Source organism: Microcaecilia unicolor, chromosome 3 (genome assembly GCF_901765095.1).
Source record: "Microcaecilia unicolor chromosome 3, aMicUni1.1, whole genome shotgun sequence".
Classification (NCBI taxonomy): domain Eukaryota; kingdom Metazoa; phylum Chordata; class Amphibia; order Gymnophiona; family Siphonopidae; genus Microcaecilia; species Microcaecilia unicolor.
In genome coordinates, this window is record NC_044033.1 from 213,781,263 (window position 1) to 213,798,932 (window position 17,670).

Consider the following 17,670-nt stretch of genomic DNA (forward strand, 5'->3'; position numbering starts at 1 on the left):
TGAATGAGGTGGGGGAGGGCTCTAGGCCCAACCAAACATATTTTTGAAAGATTAGTTTGGGAGAAGGACATCGAGACCCATTAAGGCAGATATCCAAAACAAAACAACAAAATTTTGTTATGTGGTTGAGGTTGTTTCAGTGCTAAATTATGTAAATGATATTACAAATATCGGGACCTTTTTATCAAGCTGCATTTTTATTAGTTGCCATGAGCAAGTGTTTATCTGAACAAACATTAAAGTAAACTTCTGTCACATTTTCTGGAAGTTTACTTGAATATTTGCGCTGACAAAAGTTTGCTTATTTCAATGAATCAACACCAACAAGCGCTCTGCAGACTTCACTTACCTAGGAACCAAATGGTGGAACTCCTTACCTCCCAAAATAAGAAATATTCAGGAATATCCTAGATTCCGCAAAATCCTCAAATCGTTCCTATTCAAACAAACCCTCACAAAGAACAACCATATCTCAAACAATTAATTATTACCTGAATTGGTTATTACTCTATTTACCATTAACTTTCTCTTTGCTTCATGTACAATTTCTCATTCATAATAGATTTTGTAAATGTTAATATCCATAGTTACCCCAATATGATATTGTGTTGTAAAATTGGATTCTTACAACAAATTACTTTCTTATGCATTATTCTTTGTTATGTATCCTATACTGTTTATTGTAAGCCACATTGAACTCAGACTTGTTTGGGATAATGTGGGATATAAATATCACAAATAAATAAATAAATAAATATAAAATGGATATGCATTTCTTTCTCACACTGAAGAGCTTTAAAACCTGTGCTCTGGAATCAGAATGTTGTGATGTCACAGTCCATCTCGGACCAATTGTCCATGACTGAGATCACAAAGATTCTTTTGGAATCTGTCTGTGACATCATAAAAGGATGTTGACAGTAATATTCCATCAGGAATCAATTTTGAATGACAGTATGCACAGTAATGTCACTGCTATTAGCTTTTTTTTTGTACCTTTATAGAAACATAGAAACATGACGGCAGATAAAGGCCATATGACACATCCAGTCTGCCCATCCTCTGTAACCCCTAATTCTTCCTGTTCCTAAGCGATCCCACATGCTTATCCCATGTCTTTTTAAATTCTGGAGCAGTCCTAGACTCCACCACCTCCACCGGGAGACCATTCCATGCCTCCAGCACCATTTCTGTGAAATAATACTTCCTTAGGTTACTCCTAAGCCTATTCCCTTTTAACTTTGTCATATGCCCCCTCATTCCAGAGCTCTCCTTCATTTGAAAAAGGCTCTCTTCCTGTACATAAATGCCCTTGAGATAGTTAAACGTTTCTATCATGTCTCCTCTCTCCCTCCTCTCTTCCAGCGTATACATGTTGAGGTTCATAAGCCTGTCCCTATAATTTTTGCATTCAAGACCGCTTACTAATTTTGTAGCCGCCCTCTGGACCGACTCCATCCTGTTTATATCTTTCTTTAGGTGCGGTCTCCAGAACTGCACGCAGTACTCTCCAAATGAGGCCTCACCAGAGACTTATACAACGGCACTATCACCTCCTTTTTCCTGCTGGTCATGCCTCTCTTTATGCACCCAAGCATCCTTCTGGCTTTGGCCGTCACTTTTTCTACCTGTTTGGAAAGCTTTAAGGTCGTCAGATATAATCACCCCCAAGTCCCGCTCTTCCTTCGCACACTGAAGCACTACACCCCCTATACTGTACCGTTCCCTCGGATTTTTGCGACCCAAGTGCATGACCGTGCATTTTTTTGGGATTAAACCTTAGTTGCCAAATATCGGTCCATTCCTCCAGCTTTGCTGATGTCAAACTGTGTCTGGCTGGAGGTGGGCTGTAATGTCACTGAAGAATAAAATGATGTTCCATTAGTTCGCTTTTAAAGCAGAGGATCGTGAGGTCTCTCGAATCAAATGGCCTGCAGGACCCGAGGCAGCATGGCTTCACTAGAAGCAGGTCCTGTCAGACAAATCTGATTGATTTCTTTGACTGGGTGACCAAACAATTGGACGCGGGAGGGGCGCTAGATGTGGTGTACTTGGATTTTAGCAAAGCCTTAAACATGGTTCTGCACAGGTGACTAAGTAATAAATTCAGTGCCCTTGGTATGGGAGCTAAAGTGACTGACTGGTTTAAAAAATGGGAGGAGACAGAGGGTAGTGGTAAATGGAGCTTGCTCTGAGGAAAGGGTTGTTATCACTGGTGTACTGCAGGATTTGGTCCTCGGGCTGGCTCTTTTTAACATCTTTGTGAGTGATATTGCGGAAGGGCTGTCTGGTAAGGTTTGTCTCTTTGCGGATGATACCAAACTCTGTAATAGGGTGGACACCCCGGAGAGTGTGGTTGGAATGAAGAAAGATCTATCGAAGCTTGAAGAATGGTCCGATATAATTGGCAACTAAGATTTAATGCTAAGAAATGCAGGGTCATGCACTTGGGTTACAAGAATTCAAGGGCGGGGTACAATCTAAGGAGTGAAGTGCTTCTGTGTAGGAAAGAAGAGCGGACTTGGGGGTGATTGTGCCTGGTGAACTTAAAAGGTGGCCAGATAGGTAGAAAAGGTGACGGCCAAAGCCAGAAGGATGTTTTGGTACATAAGCAGAGGGATGACCAGCAGGAACAAAGAGGTGATGGTGCCCTTGTATAAGTCTCTGTTGAGGCCCCATTTAGAGTACTGCGTGCAATTCTGGAGACCGCACCTATGGAAAGATAAAAACAGGATGGAGATGGTCCAGAGGGCAACTACAGGTCAGCGGTCTCTGTCATAAAACATATAGGGACAGACTCATGAACCTCAACATGTACACGAGGGAAGAGTGGCGGGAGAGAGGGGATATGATAGAGACATTTAAATACCTCAGTGGTGTTAATGTACAGGAAGTGAGCCTTTTTCATATGAAGGAAAATTCTGGAATGAGAGGGCATAGGATGAAGTTAAGAGGGAACAGGCTTAGGAGGAATCTCTTTCAAAGAAAGGGTGGTGGATGTGTGGAATGGCCTCCCAGTGGAGGTCGCGGAGACGAAGACTGTGCCAGAATTTAAGAAAGCTTGGGACAGGCACATGGGATCCCTTAGGAAAAGGAGGAGTTAGTGGTTACTGAGGAAAGGCAGACTGGATGGGCCATTTGGCCCTTATCTGCCGTTATAGGTTTCTACATAGATCTCGTAATCAGGGCCGACTTTAAACAGGGGCGGCCACACAGGGCCTTGCACTTTTAGAGGCCCTGTGATTAACTGAGTCAGCTTTGTAATTGGTGGCTGACCAAAAGTTAAAGCTTATTTTTCCTTTCCATCTCCCTTCCCCTCCTCGGTAATCGTGCTCCTGAGCAATGATGCTTTATACTGCTTCTGCCGCAGCTCTTACATCTCATTTGAAATCTTGAGTCCTGGGTAGGGCCGCTGAGAGGGGGGGAGGCAGGGGGGACAAAATTCCCCGGGCCTCCAAGGGGGGCCCGGTGCCGCAGTCCCTGGTCTCACCCGCGAGGGCGGGACACAGGGAGGGAAGGCCCGAATGGGAGGTGATCTGCCGCTGCTGCGCTTTCACATGGAGGTGAGGCACTGTGATTTGAATGCAGGGGGCCCGGCCCGGTGGCGGACGGAAGGGGGCTGTCAACAGGGTCGGGGGTGGGCGGGTAGAGACTGGGGACTGCGGCGCGGCGGTGGCCTTGGTCCTGGGTGGGCTGGGGGGGAGGTGAAGCACCAAACTGGTCTATACAGGGCCCCTCAATTGAAAAGACTGGCCCTGCTAGTAATGTAGGGGTCGATATTCAGCCAATGGCAGTGAACATTTTTTAGCTACTACCACCAGCGATAATTCAATATTATTATTATTATTACATTTGTATCCTACATTATCCCAAACAAGCTCAGGTTCAATGTGGTTTACATTCAAGAAAAAAACATAATATGATACAGTCATAATAACATTGTAACATAGTAGATGATGGCAGAAAAAGACTTGCATGGACCATCCAGTCTGCCCAACAAGATAAACTCATATGTGCTACTTCCTGTGTATACCTTACCCTGATCAGTATACACCATTTTCAGGGCACAGACCGTAGAAGTCTTGCCCAGCACTAGCCCCACCTCCCAACCACCAGCCCCGCCTCCCACCACCGGCTCTGCCACCCAATCTCGGCTAAGCTTCTGAGGATCCATTCCACCACCTCCCGCGGGAGGGCATTCCAAGTATCCACCACTCTCTCCGTGAAAAAATGCTTCCTGACATTTTTCTTGAGTCTGCCCCCCTTCAATCTCAGACAGATAATTAATTATAAGGCAAGAGTATTGGTTACGTTGAAACATATAAGAGAGTTGGCAACCTTAGTTTATTGTCTTTTGATAAGATATGTACTTAATAGAAAAACCTTTAGTAATTTACAGAATCTCAGACAATCTTCTAAGTACCTTAATTGCTTGGGTAGAGAAAGTTTGGTACTTTGATATGTGAAGCCTGCAACAAGGATTGATTTGTAAGAATTGCAGTTTGGATGATGGAGCGTGAGGTATTACGTGAAGGTAAATCATTTAGTTGTAGCATGTAGGAAGGTGATAAACCATATATGATTTAGTAAACGGTAACTCATATTTTAAAGATGATCCATGTTGAGCCATGTCTGGACACCTTGAATATCCAGGTTTATGCAAATGGCTATTTTTTTTATGTGTTAAGTGCAATGTTCAGCACTTAATTGCAAAAGCGACACTGCATAAAAATAGGACTAACTTTTACACAGTCTAAGTTAATCAGAAGGACGAGTGAGGTGATCAAATTTGCAGATGATACAAAAGTATTCAAGGTTGTTAAAACACGTGCAGATTGTGAAATATTGCAGGAAGACCTTAGGAAACTGGAAGACTGGGCGTCCAAATGGCAGATGAAATTTAATGTGGACAAATGCAAGGTGATGCACATTGGAAAGAATAATCTGAATCATAGTTACCTGATGCTAGGGTCCACCTTGGGGATTAGCGCTCAAGAAAAACGTCTGGGTGTCATAGTAGATAATAAGCTGAAATCTTCTGCTCTGTTTGCGCGGCGGCCAAAAAAGCAAACAGGATACTAGGAATTATTAGGAAAAGGATGGTAAATAAGATCAAAAATACTATAATGCCTTTGTATCGCTCCATGGCGCGAGCGCACCTTGAGTATTGCGTTCAGTTCTGGTCGCCGGATCTCAAAAAAGATCTAGCGGAATTAGTAAAGGTTCAAAGAAGAGTGGCCAAAATGATAAAGGGGATGGAACTCCTCTCGTATGAGGAAAGGCTAAAGAGGTTAGGGCTCTTCAGCTTAGAAAAGAGACGGATGAAGGGAGATATGACTGAGGTCTACAAAATCCTGAGTGGGTGTAGAACGAGTAGAAGTAAATCGATTTTGTACTTGTTCCAAAAGTACAAAGACTCGAGGAAGTTACATGGAAATACTTTTAAAACAAATAGGAGGAAATAATTTTTTACTCAACGAATAGTTAAGCTCTGGAACTCTTTGCCGGAGGATGTGGTAACAGCGGTTAACGTATCTGGGTTTAAAAAAAGGTTTGGACTAATTCCTGGAGGAAAAGTCCATAGTCTGCTATTGAGACAGACATGGGATTAGTAGCACGGAATCTTGCTACTCTTTGAGATTCTGAATGGAATCTTGTTACTCTTTAGGATTCCAGAATCTTGCTATTCTTTGGAGTTCTATGTGGAATGTTGCCACTCTTTGAGATTGTGCATAGAATCTTGTTAGTCTTTAGGTTTCCGGAATCTTGCTACTCTTTGGGGTTCTAGTTGCTGCTAATTGGGTTTCTGCCAAGTGACCTGGATTGGCCACTATTGGAAACAGGATACTGGGCTAGATGGACCATTGGTCTGACCCAGTATGGCTACTCTGATGTTCTTATGTTGTTCTTATGCTAATCACTAAACTTAGGTGCTTAAGTGTTGAATATCACACTGAATAGTGCAGACTCCAACCCTGGACCACCCACAAAATAGCTGGCTTTGAGTTTAGCAGTCTGTGGTGATAGTCAGTGGCATTAACCAGTTAAGTGCCGGCGCTGCAGAATATCAGTGGATAGCCTTGAATAAGCGATTGAATGGCCAAGAGCCATTTGTGGCCAGTTAAATCACTTTGAATATCGACCCTGGAATTGTTATATTTTATGTTAACTGTATTTTTGCTTTAATGGATAGTAAAACTGAAAAGGTCCATTTGTATTGCTCACTCCACTTTGCTTCAGCCACGTCATTGGCATGATACTTCTGGAAAACAGCAGCCACGACATCCCACAAAGTACTGAAAATAACATCTCAAGCACACAAGGGCACGGGAGGCAAGCAGAACCTGATGTGCATGTGTTTCTCTTCTCCCAAAATGACTGCCCTCCTGGGTGCAGCCTTAAATGATCAAAAATATTAACATTAAAATAATTACAGACAGATGGCTTAAGAGAACAAACAGATAAAGATATCCAGGGGCTTATGAGTAAAGCATCATGTTTTCCTTGAAACTGTTCTAAAAAAAAAAAAAAAAACCTTCCATAACAACAACTACAAAAAAAAAAATTCTGCAGAATGTAAGGACCTGTGGTTCATTTCTAAGTCCAGTTAAAAACAGGAAATGGGAACTTTTGTGCAGCATATCTTGTGAGCAAGTGGTAAAACACCAGGAAGAGCCCTGGGTTATCACTTCCTCTGCATAAGATTTCAGTATCTCACCCGTGCAGAAGCCTTCTTGACGTTCGAGGTCGTTGCCAAGGTCACAGCGCAGTCCCTGGCTGGAGTCACAGGGTGACAGCTCACTGCATTCCTCACCCAGCTGTGCGGCACAGACCTGGCAGCCACAACCGCAGCCATCTGGAAGGGAGGGCACCCCAGGAGGGCAAGGCAGGCTTGGGGGGCAAGAACAGTCCAGAGGACATATCGCTTGAACCTGTGCACAGCATAGAGAAAACAGACATGAAGCATGGAGAATCAAGGCTTGGAAGCTAGAAATTTGATAACAACTCAGATTAAAAAGTGTTCTTTAAAACCAGGGGTTCTCAATCCAGTCCTCTGGACCATACAGTAGATAGAAGAAGCCATATAATCATCAGGAATTACTTGTAGCAAACCAGAATTGTACAAACTTTAACCCGCCTCTTTACTAAGCCATGCTAGTGACTGCCATGCACTAATTAAACTCTGGAATTCGTTGCCAGAGAATGTGGTAAAGGCAGTTAGCTTAGCGGGGTTTAAAAAAGGTCTGAACTGCTTCCTAAAGGAAAAGTCCATAGACCATTATTAACTTGACTTGGGGAAAATCCACTGCTATTTCTGGGATAAGCAGCATAAAATGTATTGAACTTTTTCAGGATCTTGCCAGGTATTTGTGACCTGGATCTTGATGGACCTTTGGTCTGTCCCAGTGTGGCAATACTTATGTACTTATGACACTGCCCATTCACTTTGAAAGGGCTGTGTCGGCATTGCCATTTGGCAGCAGCTGGTGTGGCTTAGTAAACGGGGGGGGGGGGGGGGGGGGGGTAAGTGTATTGACTTTAGTATTTCCTTAAAAAATAGGTCTATAAACAATTTCTAAACACAGGATAAGAACCTATTTTCGTTATAGTAATTCCAGATATGTACAACTTGATAATGGAGAGTAGAATAAAAAGCCTTTTTTGAATGGTAAGGTTTCGGATCCAGCCTAAGTAAGATGGAGCTTGTCCAAATAATATTCTATAAGCCAAGGTACCGATCTTAAAGTCTATTCGTTCGTGCCATGGTTGGAAGCCAATGTAAAGACCTCAATAGTGGGGTTTGGGGGGATAGCCACAATGAATATGCAGTGAGGGAAAGAGGGGTACAGCTGGAGATGGTCACAGAAATTCTTTAGTTGTAAAATCTGGAATGGCACAGAAGATCCTCAGTAGTTGGGTTCGGACATGATGGATGAAACCTTAGATGGGCAAAGAGGATCCTCAGCTTTCTGGGAGTAAGGAAAGGGCACAGAGGATTCACAATAGGGGTGAATAAGGTGGAAATCGCCCTCATGTACTGCATCTCTTGTATGCAAATTTATCTTCTGCATATTCATTGTGGTTATCCTGAAAACCCAACTGGTTGAATGTGTCCAAAGGATTGGGTTGAGAATCACCAGTTTAAACGAATAACTAGGGCTGAACACACATCTCTGCAGAGAAAGATGGAGGTATAAATGTGTTAACCCACCATCAGAACACACAGCAAACCCCTGTCTATGACCCCTACACTAAAGGCTGCCTCAAAGCAACAGCTCCTGTTTAACAAAATTCCTAGCAAAATCAGTGACAAGCTGGATGGACCGTACAGGTCTTTATCTGCCGTCATTTACTATGTTACTATGTAAGCTCCTGCCCCCCTCCCCACCAAGAATGCCAATGATGCCCTCCTGCCCTCCGAACACTCTGAGATCAATGTGGGTGATTTATTTCTTTATCTACGTAAATTTCTCACTGGCATGAAAACCACAACACTCCAGACAAGTGCCAAAACCCAAACTACAAGAGAATGAAACAACAATACAATTTCAAAACATAATGAAATAACACTAAAACCAAAAATAAATAAACTCACATGCAGAATACAAACAATAATAATGGATGCAAAAAAAGAGTAACAAAAATCTAGTAAAAACAAGGCAGGAGGATAAGGCTCAACTAGTATAACTCCCTTTGGAAATGATACTCAAACTTTTAGGGACACAGACAGCCAAAAGCTCACTGCAGTATGGGGGTCTTTTACTAAGGTGTGCTAGGGTTGTTAGCTTGTGCTAAAACTCAGCTGGAATTAAATGCTGAGACACCCAATAGGAGGAAGTTTTTTTTCACTCAACGAATAGTTAAGCTCTGGAACTTAAGAAAGGTTTGAACAAATTCCTGGAGGAAAAGTCCATCATCTGCTATTGAGACAGACATGGGGAAGCAACTGCTTCACCTGGGATTTGTAGACTGGAATGCTGCCACAGTTTGGGTTTCTGCCAGGTACTTGTGATCTGGCTTGGCTACTGTTGGAAACAGGATACTGGGCTAAATGGACCATTGGTCTGACCCAGCATGGCTACTCATGTTCTAAGCTGTCTCAAGATCAAGATCAATCCTTCTTTCTAAATTTTGCTGGCCCATGTACACATGAAAAACATTTTCCATTTATTTCTTGATATACCACTATTCTCATGTGCAAGTTTTCAGCCTCCACTCGATGTGCATGGTACAGCCTGTGTTCATAATAAAGAAAGCCAGCAAGAATTTTGTGCGTATAATTGCTAGGCATGTGTATTCCCTTTCTGACCCATGTGCATGCACAGCTTAAGGTCTTTATCTGCCGTCATTTACTATGTTACTCTTTGGGGTTCTACATGGAATGTTGCTACTAATGGGATTCCGAATATTGTAACTCTTTAGGGTTCCAGAATCTTGCTATTCTTTGGGGTTCTACATGGAATGTTGCTACTCTTTGAGATTCTATGTGGAATCTTGTAACTCTTTAGGATTCCAGACTCTTCAGAACTTTTAGTACAAGAACAGTGGTGGGTAGACTTCTGCGGTCTGTGCCCTGAGAATGGCAAGGACAAATCAAACTCGGGTATAAAGTATCACATACCATGTAGAATGAGTTTATCTTGTTGGGCAGACTGGATGGACCGTACCGGTCTTTATCTGCCGTCATTTACTATGTTACTAAAGGGAACCTTGTCAAGATGTGTATAACACTCTGGCAAGTTAATTCAGTGCACCCTTCCCCCCACCCAGTGTCTATGAGATCCGAGCTAGTGATGGGACACCCCAAGTTGCTGTGAGATTAGTTTAGGTGATGGGGCATCCCAAGGAGTCTATAAAATCTGAACCAGGCATTGGGACCCATGCTGAGAAGGTACATACCTTGCTGGGGATTTGAACCCATGCTGCAATCATCACAAACGTCAGGGCCAGGTGCATGGTAGTGGCAAGGATCTGCTCACTCCGCAGTCGTAATTCCTCCCTTCTCACCTTTCTCTCACCTCTTTCCTTGTAGGGATTCTATTCTCTCACCCCCAAATATTGTCTCCCCAACTTCCTCCTATTCCCTTGCTCTGACTTCACCTGTTTCTCTGTAATCCACTTTTTCTGTCACTCTGGCATCTGTCTGAGTTTATCTATCTCTGCCTGTGCATCTTTCCTCACATCTCCTATCCACCTCTGCTTCCCTCCTGATGTAGGTCCAGCCTCTGAAGTGTTCCAGAGAACGGCTGAAGGGCCCCGGCCACCCCCTCTTTATAAATGTTCTCCTACCCTACCCTCAGTCTCTCTGTGCTCTGTTTATGCTAAAATACTATTCCAGGCTGGAGGCTTCATTGTGGCATCTGACCACAAGCTCCCTGCTATAGGAGATAAACAAAATCAGGTTATAAGAGGCTACTGAATCCCTCCCATTTTTTTACAAAATAAAATATTTTGAGAGAACTGTACTTCGTAGAAAGGATGTTGAACTCAGTGCACCCGTCCCTCATACACTGCCCCACCACAGAACAAATACAGCACAGGCAACAGCACTGCAAGTTTCACACACCCACACCCACTGCTGCACCGCAGAACAGGTACAACACGGACAACAGCAGTATAAACGTCACACTAGAGAATGACACGGGGACAAATTTGTCCCCATCCCCACCCCGTCTCTGTGGGTTCTGTCTCTGTCCCCACCCCGTCCCCGCAGGCCCCATCTCCATCCCTGCCCCGTGGGCTCTGTCCTCATCTACAGAAGCCTTGAACACTTATGATTTTATATTTAAATCTTTTTATTAAAGTATAAAAAGGAATAACATGCTATATAACTGTTGTGTATAAATTACAAATAGAAAACAGAAATAACAATGAGCAGCTATAATAACCCTCCTTCCCACCACCACCCTCTATCCTTCCAACCCCAACAATAGCTGACTTTTACTACCCCAAGGAATTCTAATTCACCCTGTTAAAATGTCCAGGGGTACAAAATACAACCCACTCTGTATGCCCTAGAGGGGAGAAATATGCCTTATGACGCTCTTATGATTTTTTAACTGAATAATGTCAACAATCTCAGGATTCAATCTAGCTCTCCTGTCTTCCACAGTCCTTCCTGCACTAGAAAATGTCTTCTTAGAAGATGTGCTGGTAGCAGGATGTACAGGATCCCCCATGCAAATTTTGCTGGTTGTGGCCAGCATGTTTGCTTGTTTTTCCAAAAAATAAAAATATTGTTGTCTGCATCAAACAAACATAAATAACAGTCCAGTTCATTAACAGGCTTCACAGTAGAAAGTGACACGGGCTCTGTCCCCATCCCCATGGGATCTGTCCCTGTCCCCACCCCATCCCCGTGGGCTCTGTCCCCGTCCCCAGCCCCACGGTTACTGCGGCTCCCCGTCCCCATGTCATTCTCCACTTCACACATCCACACACACTGCTTAACCCCAGAACACACCCACACACACACGGCCCCACCACAGTACACATACAATAGAGAAAACAACTGTACAAACTCCCAATCCCAGATGTAAACTACTACTACTACTATTTAGCATTTCTATAGCGCTACAAGGCATACGCAGCGCTGCACAAACATAGAAGAAAGACAGTCCCTGCTCAAAGAGCTTACAATCTAATAGACAAAAAATAAATAAAGTAAGCAAATCAAATCAATTAATGCGAACGGGAAGGAAGAGAGGAGGGTAGGTGGAGGCGAGTGGTTACAAGTGGTTACGAGTCAAAAGCAATGTTAAAGAGGTGGGCTTTCAGTCTAGATTTAAAGGTGGCCAAGGATGGGGCAAGACGTAGGGGCTCAGGAAGTTTATTCCAGGCGTAGGGTGCAGCGAGACAGAAGGCGCGAAGTCTGGAGTTGGCAGTAGTGGAGAAGGGAACAGATAAGAAGGATTTATCCATGGAGCGGAGTGCACGGGAAGGGGTGTAGGGAAGGACGAGTGTGGAGAGATACTGGGGAGCAGCAGAGTGAGTACATTTATAGGTTAGAAGAAGAAGTTTGAACAGGATGCGAAAAGGGATAGGGAGCCAGTGAAGGGTCTTGAGGAGAGGGGTAGTATGAGTAAAGCGACCCTGGCGGAAGACGAGACGGGCAGCAGAGTTTTGAACCGACTGGAGGGGGGAGAGGTGACTAAGTGGGAGGCCAGCAAGAAGCAGATTGCAGTAGTCTAAACGAGAGGTGACAAGGGTGTGGATGAGGGTTTTGGTAGAGTGCTCGGAAAGAAAGGGGCGGATTTTACGGATGTTGTAAAGAAAGAAATGACAGGTCTTGGCAATCTGCTGGATATGAGCAGAGAAGGAGAGAGAAGAGTCAAAGATGACCCCAAGGTTTCGAGCTGAGGAGACAGGGAGAATGAGAGAGCCATCAACAGAAATAGAAAAAGGGGGGAGCGGGGAGGTGGGTTTGGGGGGGGAAAATGAGAAGCTTGGTTTTGGTCATATTTAATTTCAGGTGGCGTTGAGACATCCAGACAGCAATGTCAGACAAGCACGCTGAAACTTTGGTTTGGATGCAAGGTGAGATATCAGGGGTAGAAAGGTAGATTTGGGAGTCATCAGCATAGAGATGGTAGGAAAAGCCATGGGATGAGATTAATGAACCAAGGGAAGAAGTGTAGATAGAAAAGAGGAGGGGACCAAGAACAGAACCCTGAGGTACGCCGACAGGCAGAGGGATAGAAGTAGAAGAGGATCCACCAGAGTGAACACTAAAGGTGCGGAGGGAGAGGTAGGAAGAGAACCAGGAAAGGACAGAGCCCTGGAATCCAAGTGAGGACAGGGTATCGAGAAGTATGCTGTGATCGACAGTGTCAAAAGCAGCGGAAAGGTGAAGAAGAATGAGGATGGAATATTGACCTCTGGATTTAGCCAGTAATAGGTCATTGGAGACTTTAGTAAGCGCAGTTTCGGTTGAGTGGAGAGGGCGAAAACCAGATTGTAGTGGGTCAAGAATAGCATGTGAGGAGAGAAAATCAAGGCAGCAGCGGTGAACAGCACGCTCAAGTAATTTGGAGAGAAAAGGAAGGAGGGAGATGGGTCGGTAATTAGAGGGACAAGTAGGGTCGAGTGAAGGCTTCTTAAGGCAAGGTGTGACCACAGCATGTTTAAAGGCAGCAGGGACAGTCGCAGTGGAAAGTGAGAGGTTGAGAATGTGACAGATAAAAGGAATAAGAGCAGGAGAGATGGCATTAAGAAGGTGGGTGGGAATGGGATCAGAGGAACAGGTGGTACATTTTGAGGAAGGAGGAAAGGGAATGAGGGGAAGGAGAGAGAGGGGAACGGACTAGTGGAGGGAGAGGTGGTGAGGTAGAGAAAGCAAGGTTTATCTTTTGAACCTTGTTGTGAAAGAATTCAGCAAGGGTCTGAGGAGATAATGAAGGGGGAGTTGGGGGAGGGGGCACCTTGAGGAGAGAGTTCAATGTGGTGAAGAGAAGTCGAGGATTAGAGCCAAGAGAGTTGGTCAGTTGGATATAATAATCCTGTTTGGCACGTAAAAGAGCAGATTGGAAGGAGGTCAGCATGAACTTAAAGTGTAAGAAATCAGCAAGGGCCCGAGATTTCCGCCAGAGGCGTTCGGCGGAGCGGGTACAGGAACATAGGTAGCGGATATTAGAAGTCAGCCAAGGTTGGGGTTTTGTACGCCTTACAGGGCGGGTCATCAAAGGTGCAAGAGTGTCTAAGGCAGAGGATAGAGTATTGTTGTAAGAAGAACAGCCTCGTTGACAGACGTGGATGGTGCCACAGTAGAGAGGAGGTTTGAAACATGGGAGGATAGAGATGAAGGGTCAATATCGTGAAGATTCCTAGATAAATTAGATAAGATAGGACGGGACTGGGAGGGAGGAGATTTAAGTGTGAAAGTTATAAGATGGTGATCAGAGGAGGGAAGATCAGAGGCAAGGAAACTAGAGGGTGAACAGTTGGAGAAGATGAGATCAAGACAGTGACCATTTTGATGAGTGGGGGAGGTGGAGCATAGTTGGAGATTACAGGAGGACGTTAAAGCGAGTAACTTGGAAATATAAGAGTTGGAAGGATCATTAGCAGGAATATTAAAGTCACCAAGGATGAGAGAGGGGGAGGAAGGATCATGGAAGAAGGCAAGCCAGGCGTCAAAGTCACTGAGAAAGAATGAAAGGGACTTATCAGGGGGACGATAAATGACCGCTATTCAAAGAGGCAGAGGAGAGAAAAGGCGGATAGAGTGGATTTCAAAGGAGGACAAACAGTGAGATTGAGGTGGAAGAAGGGGTTGAAATCTGGAAGAGGGAGAGAGAAGTAGTCCAACACCGCCCCCACGGCCAGCAGGGCGAGGAGTATGTGAAAATAGATAACCGCCATGGCACAGGGCTGCGACTGAAGCAGAGTCATCAGGGCAGAGCCAGGTTTCTGTTATGGCGAGCAGAGACAGGCTATCATTTACGGTAAAATGTAATTTGTCGATAAGAGAGCAAACACTTTTCTTAAAGAGTGTGTACTATGTGTAAAGAGGACGCACTGTTTCCCAATAGTACATTGATGTATGACGGTTCATGCATATGCACATTATTGAGAAAAGAGTGTACAGTCCTTGAGATGAATGTGCCCTTTCACACATGTGCTCCCTTTACACATAAGACACAACTCTAGAAGGTGTGTCAACATTTAGGCGCCAAAATGCAGCATGCTGAGCACAAATTCTATAACAACATCTGGGAGCCCAGATTCTGTTATAGAATATTAATGTAATTTAGGTTTTCCCCAGGAACACCATGTCTATGGCAGGCATAAATTCATATGCCTAATTGCAGCACTTCAGCTCTTAGCTTGACCTTTCCTCCCAAATGACAGTACTTCTGCCCTTGGTAATTTCGAAGCTGGATTACGGTAATGTAGTGTATGCCAGAATCACAAAGACTCTTTTGCATAGGTTACAATCAGTATAGAATACGGCCATTCGAATTCTTTGTCATGTGACTTGTTCTGATCATGTTACCCCTCTTCTTATGCAGTATCACTGGTTGCCTTTCGAATACACTTTAAAATTCTTACTTGAACACACAAAGCTTTACAATTAGGACTTCCAGCTTGTTTGTCTATCATCATTCCATACACTCCTACACGCGTCTTTCATTCTGTTGATGATTATCGCTTATGTATCCCTAACGTACCTTTAGCATGTCTTGAATCAACTTGCGCGTCGGCCATGTTTATCTGGCACCATCTCTTACATTCGCTTACAAAACATTTATGTCTTGAGTTCTCTTTTTCTAAATTTGAGTGCTCTAAAAACTCACCTCTTTTCTTGTGCTTTTGACTTACAGTCTTAATTTTATTTTTATTTTTTTGCTCGAATTATTACCTGTTGTTTTTACTTTTATGCTAAGCCTCCAACTTTTATATTATGCTTTTGTGTCCTATTGAAATTGTAATTCCTTTCCTCTCTTTTATTGATTGTTTTTAATTTGTACACTGCTTTGCCATTGCATAAGAAACGTGGTATATTAAGCCTAATAAACAAAAAACCATAAAGGACAATATTCTATAATCTCTGTATGTAAAAGTTTGACATGCCCATGCCCCGCCCATGTGCCTCTCCCTGTGAATGCCCCCTTGCAGTTACGCACTACTCCCTAGATTCTATATATGGTGCCTCTGAAAATCCGTGCGGAAACCAAAGCATATTCTTTAACAATGCGCATAACTTAATTGGCTATTTAGCTAATCAGCGCTGTTAATTGGATGTTAACAAGCAATTACCAGCACTAATTGGCATTAATCGAAATTTACACGCATAACTCGCTAAGTGTACTCTATAATGTGGTGCACCTAAATTCTAAGTCACATAGTTGGTGTGGGCATGGGCGTTTCTAAAGTCTATGTGCATTATTATAGAATATACCCAATCTGCACCTAATTTGGGAATCAGGATTTACGCCAAGTAAAATTTGGCCTAAATGGATGTGACCAACTTTGGTCTCGTGAGCCGCTCAGGGTATCCTATATACTACGGGGAAATTTAATTCTATTCTAAAAATTTAGATGTATTTTAGAGAATATGCCTAGGCGTAATTTTTTTCCGCATGGATTTTTCAGGCGCCATATATAGAATCTATCCCTGTGTGGGAGAATTCTATAAATCATAAATTGGCGCTGCAAAAATTGGCACTAAGCATCATTCCATAAAGGGTGCCTCCCCGTGGAATGGCCTCCCGATGGAGGTGGTGGAGTCGAGGACTGTTCTAGAGTTTAAAAGGCATGAGATAAGCATGTGGGATCGCTTAGGAACAGGAAGAATTAGGAGTTACAGAGGATGGGCAGACTGGATGGGTCATATGGCCTTTATCTGCTGTCATGTCTCTATGTTTCTAGGACACAGCTTAGAGCCAATTCCCGCGCCTAAAACTGAGTGCTGGAATTTATGCCAGCTGAAACCTGGTGCAAATACTGGCGTTCAACTCATGGCATCTCAGTGCATAAATGGCGCTGTTTTATAACAGTGTACGCAACTTTTTGGAATGCCCATGCTCCTCCTCTGGCTATGCCCCATTTTGAGTTGTGCGAGAGAGGATTTAGGCATAGAGCGTTATAGGATAGCGTGCAAGAACAGATGTGCGCAAAATCCAATTAGTGCCAATTAAGTTCAATTATTGATTGTTAAGACTTATTCATTCATACTTGATAGCATATTTGCCAATTTATTTGCGCATGCATCTTGACACCTGTGAGGAACCCCTGAGGGTCAGGGAAGAAGGGATCCGGGAGAGGAGCAAGATGAGTAGGTTTCATACCCAGGATTCCAACTACAAGTCCCAGGATCCTAGGGGCTGGGAAGCCATGCCCCATGCAGGCATACGTTTCCCAAGAGCCAGAGAAGGGAGGAGAACTACAGTTCCCAAGAACCCCTGCAAAGCCCTGGGGGCAAGCAAAGGGAACTACAAGTCACAGGATCCCGAGGGAGAGGAGGGGGTTTGGCTGAAGAAGAATAATCAGGAGGGAAAGGACCAGCTGGGGACCATAAAAGGAGAGGAGCCCATGGAATGGGAGGTGGAGAAAGAGGTTGGAGAGGAGATCCAAGCCCAAGATGACTGGGGAAGTGAGCCCATGGAGATTGCTGCTCTAGCTCAGGTACAAGGGAGGAAGTTGAAAGGCTTCATAACAAACCTTCTTCAAAGCTGGGGAAAGCTTGGAGGAAAGGTTAAGCAGCTGTTCCACTCAAGGGGGAGAGAGGTGCCATGCTGTAAAGCAGTGAATGATTTCAGCTGTGGCCAGAAGTCAGACCCGGCTGGAGAAACGGGTAGTGACTTGAACTGTGTCCACGAACCTGGCCATGCTGGGGAAGCAGTGAGTGATTGAACTGTGTCCAGAAATGGTGCCATGCTGGTGAAACAGTGAGTGATTTAAAACTGTGTCCAGGAATCAGGCCATGCTGGGGAAGCAGTGAAGGATTTAAACTATATCCAGAAACTGGGGCCGGCGGGGGGAAGGAACAAGGGGTGATATGTGCTGTAACCAAGGACTGTGTCTGGAAGAGGAAATGTCTTGGCCTTGCTGATGGAATAAAGTGGTGTTAAGCATAGTTTTGGAGACTGCTTCTGGGAGTGCTGTGTCCAGGGAAGGGCCCTTCCAGGGTCAGCCGAGTTCATGCCTGCAGGAAGGCCTGAAGGTGGT

The 17,670-nt window shown here is 44.2% G+C and overlaps 1 protein-coding gene across 1 annotated transcript in view; it reads right to left on the minus strand.

Annotated features, from left to right (window-relative positions):
* LOC115466278 (CCN family member 1-like) overlaps positions 1 to 10,279 on the minus strand; it is a 31,014-nt gene extending 20,735 nt beyond the window's left edge. Inside the window, exons 1-2 of the mRNA XM_030197439.1 lie at positions 9,901 to 10,279; positions 6,719 to 6,932 (exon numbers count right to left, since the gene is read on the minus strand). Coding sequence (XP_030053299.1) covers positions 6,719 to 6,932; positions 9,901 to 9,957 — 271 coding nt within the window. The 5' untranslated portion in view covers positions 9,958 to 10,279. The remainder of the gene's footprint in view (positions 1 to 6,718; positions 6,933 to 9,900) is intronic.
* Positions 10,280 to 17,670: the final 7,391 nt, after the last annotated feature.